Source organism: Phaenicophaeus curvirostris, chromosome 22 (assembly GCF_032191515.1).
Source record: "Phaenicophaeus curvirostris isolate KB17595 chromosome 22, BPBGC_Pcur_1.0, whole genome shotgun sequence".
Classification (NCBI taxonomy): Eukaryota; Metazoa; Chordata; class Aves; order Cuculiformes; family Cuculidae; genus Phaenicophaeus; species Phaenicophaeus curvirostris.
Window position 1 is genome coordinate 2,239,968 of NC_091413.1, and position 21,167 is coordinate 2,261,134.

Consider the following 21,167-nt stretch of genomic DNA (forward strand, 5'->3'; position numbering starts at 1 on the left):
TGACTGCAAAATCTGCGAAGTTGACCAATGCTAATTTCTGCAAAGGGCTTGAGGCAGCAGGAACCCTAAAAGACACAGGGCAGTAACAGCAAGACTATGCAATTCGATTTCTGAGCTAGTTGTTCCTGCCCTTACTAGACACACAAGGCCACATGATGAACACAAACTTACCAGGACACTATTATAATGTTTGCGAGGTTATTTATTACCACTACTTACCAGCTACCTCCTTAAATGGAAATAACACTGGTGTGTTAGTGCTACCAGAAAGCAGAGCTCAGAAGAGCAAATGGCTACGGATTGGGCAGCTCCATCAAGGACAAGGCAGTGCTCAGCAGAGAGCAGCCAAGTGCCTGGCCTTCTTTTTCTTCTCCCTTGTCTTACACACATAATTGCTTTCAGGTCACAATCATTGCAAGCAACACAAGTCTCAGACATGTAAATGTTCATCTGATCTCAAAAGGATGGATAAGCTGCACTGAGCGTAAGCTTCTTTTGCTCTCAGATCCTGCAAGTATCTGTGCCCTCCCCTGAACCCAGAGCTGCAACACTGGAAACCTTTGGACTTAGAAATTGATTTTTAAGGGGTAAAAGAAGCTACAAATATCACAGTGTGTACAAGGCTCTGGAATAGAAAGGGACAGTAAAGTTCCCTTAATCCTGCAGCACTACACAGAAACTGGTATCAGTGAATTAGACACTATTTAATAGTCTGAAGAACAGCAACCTGCATCATCCGAACAGCTCCCCTGGAAGCTACTGCACAGCACAGCAATTTGGCAACAAAATAAAATCTAGAAGGATGTTTTAAAGGGTATCTCCAAAGCAGCTTACCGTCCTGGTTACCCCACTCCCAGTCGGGCCCACGGACCACTTTAGCCCCCTGGAAAGTCCCTTTTAAGGTAATGCGAGTCAAATTCTGTCGAGGACTCATTAGGACTCTGGAAAAACAAAATTTTAGAAAAGCAATTCATTTATTGCTACTCTCGATGCTTTATAGCCCTTTGTTCCAACCGAGGTCAGTCATATGAGTACTCAGTGTAGCACATTACATACAGAAAAACACAGCTTGAGTTCTTCAGAGCGTGTAAGGAGTGAGAGAGAAGAATAAAATAGTTGAACAGGGTCTTTGATCCTAAAAGCTGGTCTCCGCAGGAAGGTCAGAACACTTAAGCACTGCTCCACTGAGGGCAGAAAGACAACTGGTGGATAATTCACTGCACTAAAAGAAAGTTTGAAACCTAGGTCTTATCAAAAACTGTGAGATCCATGGCGAGCTCTAAGAAGAGTTCTGTGTTTCTCACAATTGTGGGATGAGGAATAGAGGCCGTTATGGGCACACGAAGAGCAGGCAGGCTTTAGTGCCAGTCTGTGGAGACGAACACACATCTACACACAAGCAGCCAGCCTGTCGTGGGGTCTCTCTCTCCTGTTGGAGACACCAGAATGTCATCTCACTGACTCAGGAAACCGAACACACACAAACACAAAGATTCAGAACAATTACATTCACTCACTCACACACAGCACGTTTGGCCATGAAGGAAAAGAGATGGTCTTTCCTTCATAACTTCAAGAGCCTTGAGGGGGCTGTGCGGGCAAAAATAAAGCCTAGTAGCTCCAAAGAGGTAAAAATTCCCCACAGGATTGACGAGATACACAAATCACAAACTATACCAGGGCAAGGCAGCACACTGAGGGTCAACTCCGATTTCAGCGTGACTGAAACAGACTTTCAGCTGCCCTCCTATCCCAGTTCAAGACGATGTTTATGGGCATTACTAGGGAGAACACTGCATGAAAGTGTTAATGGCTCAGGCAGTCTCCTAGCTCACAGTCACATGGAGTTCAGCACCTTTCATACCCTAAGCTGCAGACCACACAGCCTGCTTCCCTTGCTGAAAGGCAGAGCAGATTAGACCAGCAGGGTTGTGGCTACTCAGTTTCCAGGCTACCACAGACCTTTCTACTTGCCCTTCAATCCGCATTGAGGGCACAAGCTCCGACCCATCTTAAGAGAAAAAGAGAAAAGTACCTACGTGATAGTGAACAGGGGGTCTGCTGTCCTGTTAAAGCAGCTTCCAATTCCCATAATCTTACAGCAGCCTCTGCTGGGTTTGTGCGTGTTGTTCCTAGTCTGTGCTCCCTAGCAGAAAGCTTTCTCATCAGACACCAAGCCACCAAAATCCTTATGGACCCGTTTGTGTTGCTCGCCCAGGGTACAATCCAGTTTTCTAGGTGACTGCGGAAGTGCCACAATCCATGCCCGTGACGGCGCACCTCCTCCTGACAGGCTCTTGGCAGCGACCTGAGCAGACAGCGCAAACCCAAGTTCAGCAGCTGTTGCACAGGGGAAAGGGAGGGGAAGCAATACGGAGGGGAGGGCTGACCTCAGAATGCTGTGTTTATTTTCCATCTACTACCTACAGAGAGAAGGTGGAGACTCCGAAGGATAAAAAGCTTATGCTTGAACTTACTGTTTACTTAACCATCAAAAGCCTAAGTCTTTTACCTTTCTTAACTTGTTAAGAGATCTCCCATTGGTGCTTTACAACGTAATGTGTTTAAAAAGAGGGAGAGATTATTTAGACATGTTCTTATAATCACTGAATGTTCATTATCCTGATTGTAGCTCAACATGACGGACACAAGGACTGTTTAGAACAGCTGAGATTTTGTCTGTTTTCCACACCATCGAGGCTGGTAGTTGTTACAGAAGTGAAGATCATGGAAGGGGGCTTAGAAAAGGCTCAGCTGAAAAGAAACCCCAATCAGTATTTATTTTATTGCACTATAAACTGGCTTCAAGAAACAGCATGGAAACATCTCAAACAGCCTAGTTACGACACGCTATTTTCACTGCATTTTGCCAAATGCTTTACTAATGATTTATCAAAGACATCTTACTCGAGGCCTGAGACAAAGTCTTAAAAGCACATTTCTCTCCCGCAAACCCTCCTCTCTCAAGGGAGGAGTCTCAATGCACATATTCTCAGTGACAGTAAAATAAAGCACCCAGCTAAGCTTAAGCAAGATGTTTAAACAGCAAAATACCCCCCTTCATTATATTCCTAGCATAATTCCCCTTTCTGTGCAATCACATAACAGCAGTCACTTCCCATCTTAACAGCTCTCGCATTAACCTCTCGCTTTCAGTGAAATTTGTGGCCAGAGACCAGGAAAGCAAAGCTGACGCATACAGAAAGCTGAGCTTCCTTGAAGAAGGAAGTGTAAGAAAATCCATCTTCCACTGTACCAAAAACCTCAAGGCAACACACTACAACTATCTTCTTTCCCTGGCCTCACAATAATTTTGACCTTGTCTTGAACCATACTACTGACCAGCAATGCTGAAGAACGATGTAAGAACCAGATGTCCTAAGTCTAAACATAATTGGTTTTAATCTAATTCAACATGTTTCACTCCAAATGCAGGATAACAATCAAAGTAATTAGTGTGTGCCAAAAATACCTTAGGGATAAATTTAATCACTGCAATATTGCCTTTAATAGCAATTTTAATTATGAGAGCCAAAGTCTGCAGCCATTGCTGCCCTACAAATTCCAATTATATTAGATTACTACAGCATCCAGAAAACACTTGGGATCACGTACTGTACAGAGGGAAGCAATGCCTCTCTCCAGCATGCCCTGTGGATATTCTGCCTGTGCTCAAATTGTGCTAAGGTGCCTACGCAGCCTTTCACATCCTTGACAGCTACGCTCCAAACAGCCAGAAAAATAGCATCATCCGTGCTTTACAGACAGAGATTTGAGACCCAAAACAATTGATCTGGAGAAATGTGAACACAGAGTGTTTTAATTTCAGTAGTGATCTGATGCCTGGCAGAAGGCAGAGCCCCTTCGTACCTGGCAGAGTTAACGCATTTTGCAAGACAGACTTCTCCACCGCAGAGAATTCTTATCTGGAGAAACAAGCACAATTCACAGGACTGGAAAGCAGAAAGGATGGTAACCTGCAAGGCAGCAGGCCATCAATATTGTGTTAATCTCTTTAGAAAGGGACAGCTGTAAACGAGAATCTCAGCTCACTGCGGGTACAAACCCACCCTCCTTCTAGGATGTATAAAGATCTACACAGGCTGCCTCAAGAAAAGCCAACACCAAGATATTACAGAATCTACAGATAAAACTGGCTTCAATGATACAAGAAATTCTGGATTCTCTAATCCTCCCCAGCAAAGCTTTTCCTGAAGCACTTCCAGCAAAGGATAAAGGGAAGAAATTCTGACAGATGGCAGGTGGATGCTGATTGCTCAAGCATGAACCAGACTAAGACAGGGACACAAGTAAGAGAGGGATCAGGATCACAGAAACCTATTTCAGGAACTGTCCTGACCAAGAGTTTCCACTGTGAATCCTATCCTTCCTTGCCACAGCACAGTTCTGCACAAAACCAGCTGTGTGTTTGTATCCCAGACCGCAACGTTAAACGTTTCCTACCTGTTTTGCCGACCTGCAAACCTACCTCATATCAGACTGGGGTTTGGAAAGCCACAACAGGCAAGATTTCAAACTGAGGCTACTCAACGTGAACTGAAATGTGTATGTGCACCTAAGACTCAGCACTACAATGCAGAGAGAAGGTTATCTCAGCTGTGCTCTTGGAGATGTGTGTATGCAGCCCTTAATGGCAGAACGACACCAGCACTGGTGAGCCTGCAAAGTGAAATGTCTTGTTATCATCCTTTAAGCATGACCAGGAGTTCAAAACACAGGCTAAGGATGCGTTAGTGAAGATTCTGCTTGCTTACAGTTTTGATCATGTAACTTCAGAAGAGATAAAAGTTAAAACACATCACTCAAATTTAATCTTTATTCCACAAATCGGTTGGAATATTCCAAACTACATAAGGGAAGCCCTAGTGTGGGGATACACCCTACTGTTCTGCAGCGTACGTGGGTTTTTAAGGAGGCATAGTTAGGTCTTTTATCCTGTAAATCATGGTGGTATTTAAATTATAATAATTCTTTAGTAGCATATTCATAAATAAATTCATATCAATAAATTCATTACTACTTAACAAGCATTTAAAAAAGAGTTAGGAGACAAACATCATCACAAGTCAGATTTGATTCAAAACATTACTCACCAAAATTTCTTAGTCTAGCAGCTTAAACTGACATTGGGTAAATAACACACGTTCAGGAGGTCACTACAGTAAATAAACCTGCATCTCCTTTATTGCCTGGTAATCAGACGCCCAGCAGTTGTCACTCAGCTGCTATATTAGTTCAGGATTACAATATAAGCAGTCACAGATGGAAGGCTGGATTATTAGAGCTGCCTTGAATGGGTCTGCACCACACATGCAAACCTAAATGATAGCCTGCACTTGTTTGTGTAACCTGATTTAGGAATCCAACTGGTAACTCGAGTAGAGAGAGCTGGGTTAAGAATTATGCCTGAAAATAATCACAGACTCAGGTTTGACTACAATATAAAACACAACGTGAGAAAATATTTGTATTTCTTATGCTTGATTACACAAAACATTTTCCAGTGTACTTTACTGGCTGCTCCAATTCCATTGTTTCCCAGTAAAAAAAATAGGACTGCTGAAAAATTGTTAAGGTTGTGATTTATTGGCAAGTGAAGTCTAGAAAATAGCCTGGATGAAATGCACCACTGAAATTCAATTCAGCCTCATCCCTGAGAAGGCAATGCATGCAAAATACTATTCCTGCCTTTGCACTTGAATATCTGCTACTGATACTTTGTATGATTATCCCAGACTTGATTATTTGCAGAACTCTGAGTGCATCCGGCTATTCCAGCCCTAACATAAACCCAACAAGTTTTGCTTTGCTATCTTGCTTACACATTGATTTATCCCCCAGTTACCAAGTACATATTCATCAAACAGATACAAGATTGCGAAAAAAAAAAAGGCCTTTGGTGAAACCTAGCTGTCCATCCTTCTAAACCAAGGATGAAAGCAGCTGGCAGAGGTCACGAAGACACTATTTCAAAGAGCAAAGTGAAAAAAAAAAAGCAGGTCCTGCCACCAGAAGTTCAAATTCTGGTCATAAGACCTGAAATAGCCTTCAGGTAAAGGTCTTTCCAAAGCCTCTTTAGAAAATTGATCGGGAACCCTCAGCAGCGTCTGTCTGGGCTTAAGGCCTCTTAAATCCTAGGATTAGCGACCTGCTACTCACAGCTCTGTGCTGACCTTGCCCAGGTTCAGCTGCATGGAGCCACGTGGTGGGTTTGGCAATGGCAGTGCAGGCAATTTGCTGTGCGAGGCCATCGCAACTGCCATCTCCAAAACTGTCCCACTAGAGGCCTTTGCTCCCTCTGCCAAAGGATCAGCAGCGGGAGCAGTTGCAGGACTTGATGCATGACAATGCTCTTATAGGAAAGGAGACCAGGGCGGGACTGGCAACTCCCAGCTCTTGGTCTTTGGTCAAAGAGTTGATGTGACAGCTCCACAACGCAGCTCCATTCCATGGTTCTGCATTTGATCCCATGGATGGCAAGCCAAGGACTGCAATCATGATATATAAGTATCCCCCACTTCATCATGCAAAACTGAAATTATGGGATGCTGTCAAATTTAGTAGGCTGTCACTCCATCCACGCCCTCATAAGCTTTCTGACTAATTCCCACTCCAGCAGGCTCTGCACAGCACTTCACCTGGGTCATGAAAGCAACAAACTGTTGTGCTTGAGGCTCATCATGAAGAACCAGAAGAGACATATTCCCTGTCAGAGAACAGTGGTGAGAGAACCTTTATTGCTAAAGGAGGCTTACTCAGCATTTCACAACCATTCAAACAACAGTGAGTAGTAACAAAACCCCAGGAAAACCCAAATCCGCACAAATCCATACAAGTGCCAGACCCAGCCCCACACTTTTCTTTAGAATAAAACTTTTTTTGATCATGAAACCCTATCACTAGAAGAATTTGAGCACTGCCCAATATATGCACATTTATTTCTTTATAAACTATACAGATATATACAAATGCAGTTCTGTTATGCTATTCCTGCACCTCAACAGACCAATTTGAATGCCCCACACCCCATTTTGGAGACCACTGTTACAGAAGGACAGAATATAGAATTATAATGACCTATAAATCTCAGCATGGTTAACCAGCCTTCCCCTACAGCATCACTTACGGTTGCGAGTGTGCTGTTTCATAGCGCTCGAAGGAGTGAGACAGATCGTGCTTGTTGTTCATGTAACACTGCGTGCACAAGTCATAGTCAAAACACATTTTGCATTTCCACCGCATTCCTCGTATACCACGCTTCTTGCAACAGTCACAGATGATGTTAGGGTGACGGACACCTAGGAGAACAAAAGCAAAGGAAAAAGAGAGAGCTGTGCAGGAAATCTGACCCAAAGTGGAGAGGATATTAGCACAATACTGTCATGCAAATCTTCTTCCATCCTGTTCAGAGCTTATAAAGAAGGAAAGCAGGATCACTGAGAGCATTCCTAAGCTTTAAGGTACCTGAGTAATTTATCAGGGAAGCATCAGCACAGGAAAGACATGGATTTGCTGGAGCTGCTCCAGAGGATCCACACAAAATCCAGAGAAAACAGGTTGACTAGGCTCTTGAAAGCACATCAGTGTATGTTTTAAAGCAAAAAAATAATAATCATGAACTGTGTGTATTGAAGATGATGCCATAATATAATAAGAAGTGATATGTGTAACATGAAGTATCCATTTCCTGACTTAGGGGAACCTCATCCTAAAAGTCAGGCCAGAATCTCACAGAACAACAAAATCAGCAAATCTGTTAAGACTCACAGTAAAATAGAAAGAAGAAAGAAAAGCCTTTGCAAAGAGGCAAACAGGAATTTCATTGCCATGAATTTCTCAAGCAGCTGCAAAAGGCTTACCTTTCCAGTTGGCACGTGAGGCAGGTGTTAGGTACGCTAAAGGAGATGGACGTACAGCACTAGAGTTTGTGCTTCTTGTCCAGGTTACACTTACCTATTTGTGCGTTATCGTACAGAAGAAGGTCGTAAGCCCCTTGGAATCCAGTCCGATAATTGGTTCTGTTGCCTTGATCCCACTGCACGACCACAGTCTTATCTGGAGTGGTTGGGCTGCCTGTCCGACCAATCTCAACCACAGTCCCAACGTTCCCTTCACCGCTGTCCTGGTTGCCCCACTTCCAGTCCACTCCACGAACTACCCGCATCCCAACCTGCATGCTGGCATAGGGATCCGCGTCCATCGATCTGCACAGCAACTCCTACAACTCTTCCACGTGAGGGGTCTTGGAGACAGGCAGTATCAGCAGCAACACGCTCAGCATCATCAGCAGCATGTTCAGCGCACCTAATAAGACAACACACAGTTATGTGATGCCTCTCAACGCATCACATCTTCCCCAGAATGACCTAGCTACAAAAGAAGCCTGACCTGCTGTGTAGATCATAGAATCGTGGAATGGTTTGGGTTGGAAAGGACTTTAAAGATCATCCAGTTCCATCTTTGGACATCACTGGGTCCCCCTCTTTATTATCTCAAGCTATCCATAACATCCAAAATTTTCTTCAAAATCTGGAAACCCACCCCAACAGAACGCCAGGGGCCAAATGGCAAGATTTGCTGTGCTTTTGGGATCTGCTCTAACTGCCGTGACACAGAGCCAGTTCAAACCAGGCTGACAACCAGCTGACAAGCTAATGTGATGTTACTCAGACACGGCAATAGGAGCAGCTTTGTGCCCCATGACGTTTTGTTAACACTGCCACCCACCAATAAAGCAATTGAAACCACCAAGGCCTAAAAATACACTCTTCCTACAGCCAAAAATCTTTTTAAATGTACAGAGGAGTAGTTTGATGCAAAATCAAGTTTCCAGCACACAGAAAAAGCCTGATTTCTGTTCAACTTAAGCATCTCTCTCATTTCAGACTCTTCCTGCTATGCATCACTATGACATGCAAATGCCTGTCAGCAACAGCAAAACCAAACGTCCTTGTGAGCTTCGTGTCATCTTTCGCTCCAATCATTGCTAAAAGATGCCTCAGGCAACACTTCCATTTAGATTTCCTTTGTGGAGGTGGATGTAACATTGCTGAGTTTAAGGCACAACAGTGTTTATCATCTTTATGACAACAGAAATCAACAAAAAGATAGAGTATCCTTTTTAGAAAGCAGAGCCTAATGAGGTTTGTATGCTCTTCTCCTCCTCCAGATAAGAAATGAATGAAATGGACACTTTATTGCTTTAACAAAGAGTTAGAACTGCTTTTCTAAAAGGCTGCTGACAACCAGTCAAGATGGTCAAACCCATGGCAGAGAAAGCACACAGAAACATCCAACAACACGAAGGTACAAGAGAAGCACAGTTCAATTATTGCTTAAAAGGACCAACAACCTGTCCTGTTTCATGCAAGTAAACTGGTGCAGTGTGGAGGGAAGTAATAAAAGTGGGGAAAGGAATTGAATGCTTTACAGATGGAAACAGCAAACATCAAAGGTTTTTTTAGATTAGGATGGGGTACCACTCCCTAGCCTTAAGAGTTTCATGCTATTTCAGTAGGCCTTTTCCCTCTCCCCATGAATGAAGCACGGCAGGCTTCAGAACTCTCGGTATTTCAAGGAAGGCAGTGCCAGTTCCAAAATTATTCACCATGCAAGTATATTTCAGGCTGTGCCACAAACCCACAAAATTTAAGTCACTGCAGTATAAAGAGGATGATCCCTTCCCACCTGAAAAGAGGAACACAGGCAAGCATATTATAATATGTGGTGACACGTGCTCAAGAGAGCAGTCAAACCACAGAGCACCAACCTAAGGTCAGAACTGCCTTGGGCCTGCAAATGCATGACCTACACACGGGCAAACCCATGCTTTCTCTGTGTGCCATTCCACTACTTTTCTGGCAGGGATGCTACAGAGAACCCTTCTTCAAACTGCCGGCTACACAAGCTACATGAAGACACTTTGTAGAAACGCATCGTTTCACCGCACTGTGAGTTTGCGTACAGATGCAATAGGGCACGCCAACATCAGATGTCTTGTCGCAGAACCGCCAACAGGCAGCAATCTCTGACAGTGTGACAGGTACTGAGATGCAAGGACAAAAATCCATCTCATCAGTAGCCCATAATAAGCTGGATCCAGATGGGCGCAGACTTTTAGTGCTGCCACAGGCATCAAGCTTCCCTTCACTATGACTCACAAAGGAGCTGCACATGGACTCTCTTACAGTGTGAGGAAGACACTGCGGTTCAACTGCACCCTTGCGACACCAAATACCCATTAATGGAGCTGCCTGTGCTGCAAGGACCTTTGTGCAATCCTCTGCTCACCACTGACTGCCATCTTCTTAATGTGGATACTTCATTTTCCACACAAGAAGGCACCAAATGCATTCTGTATTCCTATCTAATCTACAGGGGTGATGCATAACAAGAGTAAAGAACCATTCAGAATCCTTATGATGAATTACAACACTCACGCAGTCTGAATCTGGCCAGGGATCAGTATTATTTACTTCCTAAGTAGAAATGTTTCACTCACTGAAGCAAATACTCCTCCCTCGATGCTGGCTGGGTCATAATTATTCCACGGAAGGGTAGGTATAGCTGCCAGCAGTAATTCACAGAGAAAACATCAGTTTCCCATGGGAGTTTTAAGTAACTATGAACAAAGAATCCATCATAAGACACAGGCATATTCCTGAGTCCTAGCCTCATCTGCTGGGACACAGGGAAGACCATCCCAGGTGTAATCCATGAGTTAGCAAATCCCAGTAATACTTAACTGGAAGAAAGGAGAAACAGTGCTATTAAAAGAAGTCAAATGTCAAATCACACAAATAAACACGACTGATCAACTTCCACTACTGTAAAGTGTCAAGATTTATTTTTATATAACCTGCTAAAACCCAGCTGCTTCTGCCCTACCCCTTAGAGAAATAAGGCTCAGCTGGGTTTTACCCCCCTCCTGACACAGCAGTGTTTTTCTGAACCCAACACGAGCTGAATAGCTCAATGCCTGGCCGATACTTATCTACACAATTCAATATTGTTCTCAGCTCCACTTTCCCCACCTGCAAAAGAGATACAAATACTTCTGTGTTCTTCAATAACAGACAACAACTAGGACCAAATACCTCTAATCAAGGTTTAAAGCTGTTCAGTTAATTATCAAAGCTACTTTTCACGACAATAAGCTCAAATTTAGACTTACCTTTACTTTTCTTTCTCCTCAGCAGACAGTAAGCCCCCAGGAGAGCACCGCAGCAAACACCTGAACATGCTCTCACCAACAGAATGGCAATTCCAGACCCCAAAGCAGCCTCCCTGGCTCTCCACACACCTGAACTCCATACACTCAATCTCCAGTTACTAGGAGGGGCCCTGTCTGGAAACATTTGCCCATCTCACAGCATCTTACTATCTCAACTCCAATTCACACCAGTTCAATACCCAGCTCTACTGCTTGCAAATCCCTCTACTTGTCTACTCTGACCTTTGGCTTCCCATGCAGTCCACTTGTATTAGGCCCATAAGTCCTCCCACGAAGATACCCATTCTAATTTTCCCCTGTTTCTTCACAACAGGTTTATCATCTACTCCTGGACTCAGGTAGTTTCATCCAGCTTCCCTGCTACTCAAGCAAAAACATTGCCTTCCCAACAGGTCTCTTCTGAGAAGCTCCCTGGTAAAAGTTCCTTCTATTACCTGTATGTAAAACCCTACTAAAACAGAAAAATACCTCTACTATGAGGACTAAAAATGAATTTTAATGCATGATGAAGCTTTTTTTATTTTTTTCCTGTCACAATGGTAGTTTCAATAAATTATTAATTCACAAACACTGGGCTTTAATACTACACCATAGAACAGCATAAATACGAGTCTTACTTCTTGATGTGGAAAGGTCAGGCCCATTCAGTTGTTTATTGTTACCCAGATCTCATTCCACAGCCCTTGCTCATACAAAGAAAGCACTGTCAGATCAGGCCTCTGAGAGTGAGGCTGAAAGAGGGGAGATCGAGATGAGATCTTAGAAAGGAATATTTTGCTGTGAGGGTGGGGAGGCCCTGGCCCAGGTTGCCCAGAGCAGGGGTGGCTGCCCCATCCCTGGAGGGGTTCAAGGCCAGGTTGGATGGGGCTCAGAGCCCCTGATCCCATGGGAGGTGTCCCTGCCCATGGCAGGGGGTGGAATTGGATGGGCTTTGAGGTCCCTTCCCACCCAAACCTTTCTGGCACAGAGGGCAGAGAAGGGCAGATGATGATTCTGTGGGTTAAATATCAATAGCAGAGAGCGGAAGCCATTCTTACTGACAAACTACTCTCAGCAGAAAAAAATAGATAGAAATGGGGTAGCTGCCTCCATTAAAAACAATCAATAAGAATAAGCCTGCATGAGATTAAACCATTTCCACGGCCCATGCCTCACCTGCTCTCAAAGTATATGTAACTGTCTTACATAAACAGAACAAAGCAGGTGATTAATGTGCCTTTGCTCAGGGACTAATATCTTGTCATTTCAGCTTCGCTGTGTAAGAGCAGGCACGCATCCTGGGACACAGCGCGAGGAAATGCTAAAAATAACTAGCCAGGCACTCGGCTTAGAGATGGTTCCATTGAGTGTATTTTATCCCTGCAATCAACACTTGTCCTTTACAAATGCCAGCCCATTGATCTGTTTTGCCTGACCTGAATTTTACATTCGGTTTACACTGACTGTGTTCTAGCACTGACTGTATTCTAGCACTGAGCCGTTATGGTAAGAGCAGAACGCTGCCTTCCCTTTCAAGCTGCAGGAGTGATACTCTCAGTGGTTATGATGCTGGTTGAATATCTATTCTGTCACCTTCTTAAAGGACACAAGCCTAAAAGAAGCGTCAGCAGATTTATTAATAGTCAATAACACAAGTTTTGTGCAAGCGCTTCCGAGAAGCTTGTCCCGAGTGTTCTGGTTTCCTAAAAAAATGGCAAACAATCTCAGAACAGATCATAATGATGGAAGAATTCATAAAGAAGTTACACATCTGATATTTTCGGGCTCATTATGTGCGAGAATGGCAAAACCTAATAGCTTCAGTGGATGCAAAAACCAACAGAGCCACATGAAACAATCACAGGTGGGCTCTGCTTAACAATGGAAGAGCATAAGAGATCACTGGACAAAAAACAAGATCCCCACAGCAGAGAAAACTGGCCAAACCAAGTTCTAGGGACTGAAAAGGGATTTTTGTCAGTGACAAGTAATAAAATACGTTAAATGGGAACTGACACTATCAGTCACATGATCTACCAGGGAAAAAGATAGAGCAAAGTATTTTCAACGAATCAGCTCTGTGGTAACTAATGGACCTGACCCACGAAATAAACTGGATTGCACAGCAGGTCAATATTTGCTTTAAACCATACAAATGCAAACATAACCTTTGGGAAACACCACCAGTAAAGTGAAAAATAAACAGGCTGGTATACCACAGCGTACTGGTTTCGGTTTATTTTCTTCAGAGTAGCAGGTATGGTGCTCTGTTTCCAGTTGGTGACCAAACGAGTGTTGATAACAATGACGTTTTAGTGATCTCCGATCAGTGCCTACACAGTGCCAAAGCCTCTTCTGTTTCTCATGCTGCCCTGCTAGCAAGTAGGCTGAGGGGAAACAAGAATTTGGGAGGGAACACAGCCAGGACAGCTGACCGCAGCTGACCAAAGGGATATCCGATACGACATCGTGCTCAGCAATAAAAGCTGGGGGTAAGGAAGAGGAAAAAGGGCTGATTGGAGTAATGGTGTTTGCCCTCCCATTTAGCAGTTAGACCCGATGAAGAACTGCTTTCTCAACTTTACCTTCCCAGTTCTCCTCCCTACCCCACTGGGGTGGAAGTGACCAAGCAGCTGTGTGGTGCTTTGTTGCCTACTAAGGTTAACCCACATCACACAGAAAGGGGGAATACTTTTTTTGCCAGGTCAGGGATGTTCAAAATTCAGATTTATAAGTCAACATCAGTCAAACTCTACAAAAGAACAAGTTCCCTCTACCGGCTTCTACTGAACACAAAAACTTCAGGCTTTAAACAGGTGAGATCGACGCTCATCTGCCCACTGGAGAATTAAGAGTGATTAGAAATGAAAGTTCACATTGGGCATCTAGTGGATCTCTCTCTTATTACATCCCACAAGATAATTGCTCATGAACCCGATGAAATTTCCTTCTGGCTTTTGATGAACTATTTTCTTCCCAGGAGGGAGAAAAACAGCTCCAGCCGCTTGCTTTAATTGGACCTGACAGTTTGCAGATTGCTGCCCCAAGCCTTGGAAAGCTCAGTAGCTGGGGCCAATGAGAATCCACTTTTTCCTCAACAGCAGATTTCAGAGTTAAATTTGCATTGCATTACAGTAAAAACAAACACACACAACAACCAGGTGATGTTGTTCCAAAAAGGCAAATTTTTCCAAGTTCAAATTAAGATCTTTTTCACCTTACAGAGGAAAAATGGGAGAATGATATTTTAACTTCCCATACCCTCCATGGAAGAGCTCTGTGGCATAAGGAAAACAAACACAGATTCTTGTCTGCCCAGAAAGGCAGTAAGTTTCCCCACAAGTCATTCAAAATCAGAAGACTAACATTACTGCAGAAGTAAAAAAATCAAGAGGAATAAACACTGAAGTCCTGCTGGCAGACACGTGGTTGGAGAAAACACAGCACTGTGGTTCTGTGATACGACTGTTCATAGGTGTTCAGCCTCTGGTACCCTCAGCAGCTGTGATACAATAGGATTACAAATCATCCCAGTTAGGAACAGAATTCCCTCCAACTTTTCAAAATGAGAAGTAGCTACCTCAAATGCTGGCATAGAGCATAAAACCTGCTGAATCTCTGATAAGCCTTGATAGCTCATCCCACTGACTTTCAGATCCCCCCTTGGGCTTTCAGAACGGTCAGCACGGCACTCCTGTCAGTTTTCAGCCTGGAACTTCCCCCATCTGTGCTCTGAAAGCAGATCAAAAGGTTTAAGTCTAATCTATCCTGACGTGCCTTTGGCTAGAGAGACATCAGCTGTGTAGGAGCAGAATGAATTGAGTTAGCGGTTGCTTTCCTCCCTGGTACTTAACAAAGGTTTGAGGGTCAGCGCGTACATCAATTCACCTATGAGTTTGTACAGTTTAGAAGTACAGACGTTATCTTTCAGCTCTGGACAGCCAAGTACTTTAAAGAATGCAAGAACACTTTACAGAGGGGAAATGGAGCCATAGTTACGTATGGAACTGGTGGCAGAGCCAGGAACAAAGCTCACATATCCTAGCACCAAGTTCTGTTCTCCACAGCCTGCTCCACAAGGGAGAACAAAACCCTATCAACCCATGATCCAGCATGCATCCTCACATTCCTTGGGGTCACGTCAAGGAATGCGGATCAAGGTCCAAGATCAAGACACTTACTGTCCTGCCACCAAGCACAACTTCACTGATGCCACTTTCCACACACAGCTTGTCTAAATGCCACAGGACTTGTTCCGTATTCTCAGAAATTTCAAACATCACTACAGCTCTCGTTACAGAGGGAACAGAAATATTTAAATTCTGTAAGTCTCTCAAGAAACAAGAGACTTCACTTTCTCAGTCTTTGCCTAAGAAAAGAATAATTATAGCATCATGGTTTGGGTCAGAAGGGACTTTAAAGGTCATCCAGTTTCAACCCTCCTGCCATGGGCAGGGACAGCTCGCACTGCATGAGGGGGCTCCAAGCCCCATCCAACTTGGCTTTGAACACCTCCAGAGACGGGGCAGCCAAGGCTTCTCTCCCCACCCTTACAGCAAAGCATTTCTTCCTGAGATCTCATCTAAATCTCCCCTCTTTCAGTTTAAAACCACTTCCCCTCATCCTATTCCTCCCCTGCTTTCCTGTAGGTGAAGATCATACCAAATGATGTCTCTCCAGTCAGAGCTCCTAGCGAAAGTGTACTGGAAGTTGCACTGGTCTGCTTCTGAGCACACAACACCCTGGCCCCTCCATAAATGCCCTTGATGAGCCATGAATCAGAATCCTTGAAAAATAACAAGGACAAATGGCCCGCTCATAGGACTTCGCATTCTATTCCTGGATCCCTGGAAAACAGCAACTCAAAATCAAAGGGCATGATCGGTACTGTCGCAAGTGGTGTGGTCACATTCAGCGTGACCCAGAGCCCAGGAGCAGTTCTGTATCAGAGATGGTGAGCAAGGCAAACAGATTCGATGGGAACAGGCAGGCACGGATAATGTGACCCAGGAGAGCTCAATTCTCAAGTTGGAGAAAGCCTTGAACTTCAGTGAAGCCATAGGCAACCAAGATTGATCTTTGCAAGCAATCAATACTAACACACATGGATTCAAGGCAAGCTCATTTCCGAGACAACTGTCACAGCCCTGGAGAGCCCATGGTGGTCCTGCAGCCACGCGCTTGTTGATCAAGGTAGCTTAGAATGCCATGAACATTCCCTTTCCCAAATAAAAATGGATGTAGACAATTGCAACGACTACACTTGCAGTATTTCCACAGTTCTGGCAACTTCCAAGACATTTGTCAAAGTGGGAAGAGGTTTTGCATGGACTCCAAATTCTTCCAAACAGCAGTGGATTAGCAGCCACTGCAGACCAAAGCAAGAAAATAACACTAATTTGGCACAGGATCTTCACAGTCACAGAGCTTCAAACATGCATTTAAAATAAATGTCAAAACGCATGAAGCTATACAGCAATATACTAATAAGGAGATAATTAAGCCAACCCAAACAGCAAAATAGCAGACAACTGTGACGATTCTTCTCCTATCAGTGACTCAGAGGGGTTCGCTGTGCAAAGAGAAAGGGATGGGAAACAAATTTACCTTTGAAGCCTAAAAAGAAAATAATCATTCAAGAAAACAGAACCAGTGGTGTCACTATTAAATGACAGCAAAGTAACTGTTACGGTGCAGACATGCTTGTCAGTCCTAAATTAACTCTTGTCCTTCCACCACAGAAACAGACAGGATCAGTATGGAAAACAGGCAAGAAGTCCTGAAGACAGAAAAGCGACAGAGCCAGGACTACAGTGAGACACCAATCTACCACCTTGTTAACTGGCTGCCTTAAGGAAGAACAATTCTTTGCAGAGAGAGTTCGCAGAGAACCACTGTCCACCCAATGGAAGTTAGCTGCCCCAGACACAAACCTATACAGCTATAACTCAGAGCAGAAAGCAGAGTTCAAAACAGGGCAAGAATTCCCTAGTCTGCCAAGGTTACTGAAGATTTCTCTTCCTGATTTCTGTTAGCAACATGACACACAACATCATTCCAATCTTAACAATGTGGGTAAATTACAGTAACTGCATCCCTTGACAATTCACTCATCCTGAAACCACAGATGAAAAATTCAACAGGTAATCAAGTACAGAGGAAGTACAGAGAAGGATGAACAACTGCATTTTTCTTCATAGGAAATAGTTTTAGGGAACCAAGGAGCTGTTAAACAGAGGAGAAATAACAATGACATCCCATATGAGCCAAATAAACGCCTCCTACAGCAACAGAGGAGTGCAGAGGACGTAATGAGGCTCTCAGCCAAAAAGAGAGAAGGTTGAGTAGTAAAGCTGGGCTCAAGTGACCTCCATGAAGGTGAGACAGAGCTACCTCTAAGAAATTAGACTTTGTTACATTCAGAAATTCAGTTCTGAAGTTAAACGTCTGCAGAGAAATCAGAACAAACACGTGCAGCACTTTCAATGCAGCTGTACCACCTTCTCTAGGTTAATGCTTGGCCCTTGATTTCATGACTCTCAGTTCAGGAAGACTGCAAATATCACAGAAACACAGGAGAGAAACAGCCACATGTGCTTCAGCCCTGAGTCACATTCAGCACACGGTACCTGCTCAAGTGATACAAAATGCCACTAGGAACCACTGCCCATGTTTCAGCTCTCACCTATCACCTCAACAAAGAAGGACTTACCAGCAGTACCTGTTTCCGAACGGGAAAGCAGCTGTACATTCACACCCTCCAGGGCAGCCTGCACTTGCTGTGCAGAGGAAAAGAAATAAAAATGGAGGAACAAGCAGACGTACTCTACCATGGACTCAGCTCTGGCTAAACGCAGCCACGAAGAGCAGACCTATTCCCAGTGTACCCCAAGGAAGAAAAAGGGAAAGAACCAGGCACGTACCTGTCAATGCTGGGAGAGAGCAAGGCTCAGCCAGACCTCCAGAAAGTCGCTGTCGTTAGCCAAAGGCCACGTTTGTCTCCTTCCCTTGCTCATTCTGGGAGGAGAAGCTGGAGCAGCAGAGCTACCACAGCGGCCTAAGGGAGAACAGAGAAAAGACAAGAAGCCACTTGGTCATCCACCACGCCTGCAGCTGGCAGCTCCTCTCCCACTCCAAACCTCCACTGTACAGGACTGTGGACCATTCTCCTGCTCCAGACTTCTGCCCTACAGAACAGCGGCCCCTCTCCTTCCCCAGACCTTCACCATATGGGAGTCTGGCCCCTCTCTAACTCCAGATCTTCACCATACACAACAGCAGCCCCTCTCCCACCCCAGACTTTCACCCTGCAGGATATAAGGTCCCTCTCCCACCCCAGACATTTGCCATATGGAACAGCAGCCTCTCTGCCACCCCAGAACTCCACCCTATGGAACAGCAGCCCCTCTCCTGACCCAAACCCTCACCGTATGAGACACTGGCCCTTCTCCTGCCCCAGATCTCAGCACTGCGGGACAGTGGCCCCTCTCCCACCCCAGACCTTCACTGTGTGGGACACTGGCCCCTCTCCCACCCCTCATCTCCGTTCTACGGGACAGCAGCCCCTCTCCTGCCCCACATCTCAGCCCTACGGGGCAGCAGCCCCTCTCCTGCCCCACATCTCAGCCCTACAGGGCAGCAGCCCCTCTCCTGCCCCACATCTCAGCCCTACGGGACAGCAGCCCCTCTCCTGCCCCACATCTCAGCCCTACGGGACAGCAGCCCCTCTTCCACCCCACATCTCCGTTCTACGGGGCAGCAGCCCCTCTCCCACCCCACATCTCAGCCCTGCGGGGCAGCAGCCCCTCTCCCACCCCACATCTCAGCCCTACGGGGCAGCAGCCCCTCTCCCGACCCACATCTCAGCCCTACGGGACAGCAGCCCCTCTCCCGCCCCACATCTCAGCCCTACGGGACAGCAGCCCCTCTTCCACCCCACATCTCAGCCCTACGGGGCAGCAGTCCCTCTCCCACCCCTCACCTCCGCCTTACAGGGCACGAGGCCCGCACCCCGGCGGGATGGAGCCCCCCCCCCCCTCAAACCCCCCGCCGCCCGGAGCCGCCTCCTGTCCTCTAGGCTTCCAGTAAGCGGTGCCCAGCCCCCCGCAGCCCCCTGCCCGCTCCCCGCGCCCCCCGAGCCGCCCCTCTCACCGCCCCTCTCACCGCCGGGGCAGCGGCCGAGGAGCCGGGCCGGGCGCCCCGCGGCTTCTGCAGCGCCGCCCCGGGGCCGCCGCGCCCGGCGCCGTGGTGGAGCCGCGGGGCACGCTGGGAGTTGTAGTTCCCGCGCCGGACACGCCCGCTGCCCCGCGGCGGGGCCGTGGACTACAACTCCCAGGGTGCTGCGCGGCGCGGCCCGCGGGGCCTGCGCGGGGCATGGCGGGGGGGGGCGGTGTCCCCAGAGGGGGCTGCGGGGCGAGGCCGGAGGGGTCGGTCCCCGTCCCCCTCCTGCCCCGGTGCTGCCTCAGAAAGGACTTGCCCCGCCTCTACACGCCGTGCTCGGTTTTGCTTCTTTTGAAGCCTCTGGGTGTTCGATTTTCTGGGGTGTTTTTCAGTTAACTTTGTTAGATAACCTAGGATATCTTGGTTAGGTAACTTAGGACTTGGATAACTTAGTTAGATAACTTATGTTAACTTGAGAGCTGCATTTTCATAGAATCACTGAGTAGTTTGGGTTGGAAGGGCCCTCAAAGCTCATCCAGTTCCACCCCCTGCCATCCTCCCACTGGATCAGGGGCTCCAAGCCTTATCCAGCCTGGCCTTGAACCGCTCCAGGGATGGGGCTCCATCTCCAGCTTTCTTGTAGCCCCTTCAGGTACTGGAAGGTCCCTATAAGATCTCAAGAGTCTCCTCTAGGCAGAACAAGCCCAACTCTCTCAGCCTGTCCTCGTACGGGAGGTGCTCCTGCTCTTGGATCATCCTTGCAGCCTCCTCTGGACCTGTTCCAGCAGTTCCATCTTCTGTTGAGGATTCCAGAACTGGACACAAGGATTCCAGAACTGGACACAACTGAACTGGTCCTTGTGAGATGCTGTGCTCTGCTGGGCAGGTGGCCAGGAGGGCTCCAAAAGCCGCTGCCGGCTGCCCAACAGCCTTCTTCTGCCAGGGGTGTCTTTATTCCAGGAGAACAAGCCAGGATATTGCCTGCATAGGGTCATCAGTGGCTGAAATGCCACCATGTGTAGACCAGAACGCATGAATCTAAAGATATAAATCTACTTTCTCTTCAAACAGGCAACTCTAGGAGTTTGTGTTGTCTCGCTGTTGATGTGGATCTCTTGTGTCTGGGTAGGACACACCCGGCCGACTTCACCCCTACCGAGGCCAGGGACACCTTGGAAACACTCAACGTTCTGTTCATCACTGGCACGTCAAACACAGCTCTAACAAATTAGAACTTTGGGCTACATTTAATCTTCATTAATGCAGACTGGCAGAGTGGACCAAGGGTTAAAAGACTGGCCTGCATTGATAGTGAAAAACAATGTTCACAGCAGTAAAACCGAGCACTATGTGCCAAACCCAGGAAGCCTGCAGTGTGATAAGACCACAGGGTAGAACTTGTCAGCGGAAGACCCTGCATTCCCAACAAGAATGTGGCAGCAAGCTCATAAAAGGAATCATATGTGCCATTCTTTTTGCTGCTAGCCCATCAGGAATGTTATTTAGAGCCCTAAAACAAGAGGGTAGGACTGCAGCGGGCTGGAGCAGGGAAGGTCAGCTCTGGATATGGGGGAGAAACGGCTGCTCTAACATGTCCCTGTCCAAATATTTTAATGGGAATCTTTCTCTGCCCACTGGATGCCGCTGTTACCCATAATTAGGCGTAGCCCATTTCTTAGGCTTCTGCTCTGGGCACCTTCTCCAGCAGACAAGACCTCTCCAGGGGCAGCCAGGCTATATGGATTTAGCCCTTTAAACCAGCCTTTTTTAGCAA

General features: G+C 46.1%; 1 protein-coding gene across 4 annotated transcripts in view; it reads right to left on the bottom strand.

Moving 5' to 3' along the window:
• The window catches only part of MIB2 (MIB E3 ubiquitin protein ligase 2), a 38,918-nt gene extending 19,440 nt beyond the window's left edge, over window positions 1-19,478 (bottom strand). For 3 of the 4 annotated variants that reach the window (XM_069874761.1, XM_069874760.1, XM_069874759.1), the window contains exons 1-5: window positions 19,397-19,478; window positions 18,157-18,290; window positions 7,975-8,325; window positions 7,148-7,319; window positions 835-941 (exon numbers count right to left, since the gene is read on the bottom strand). In XM_069874761.1, coding sequence (XP_069730862.1) covers window positions 835-941; window positions 7,148-7,319; window positions 7,975-8,221 — 526 coding nt within the window. In that variant the 5' untranslated portion in view covers window positions 8,222-8,325; window positions 18,157-18,290; window positions 19,397-19,478. Of the gene's footprint in view, window positions 1-834; window positions 942-2,039; window positions 2,293-7,147; window positions 7,320-7,974; window positions 8,326-18,156; window positions 18,291-19,396 lie in introns of those variants that run through there. The other variant, XM_069874762.1, reaches the window with a different exon arrangement.
• Between the last annotated feature and the right edge of the window lie 1,689 nt (window positions 19,479-21,167).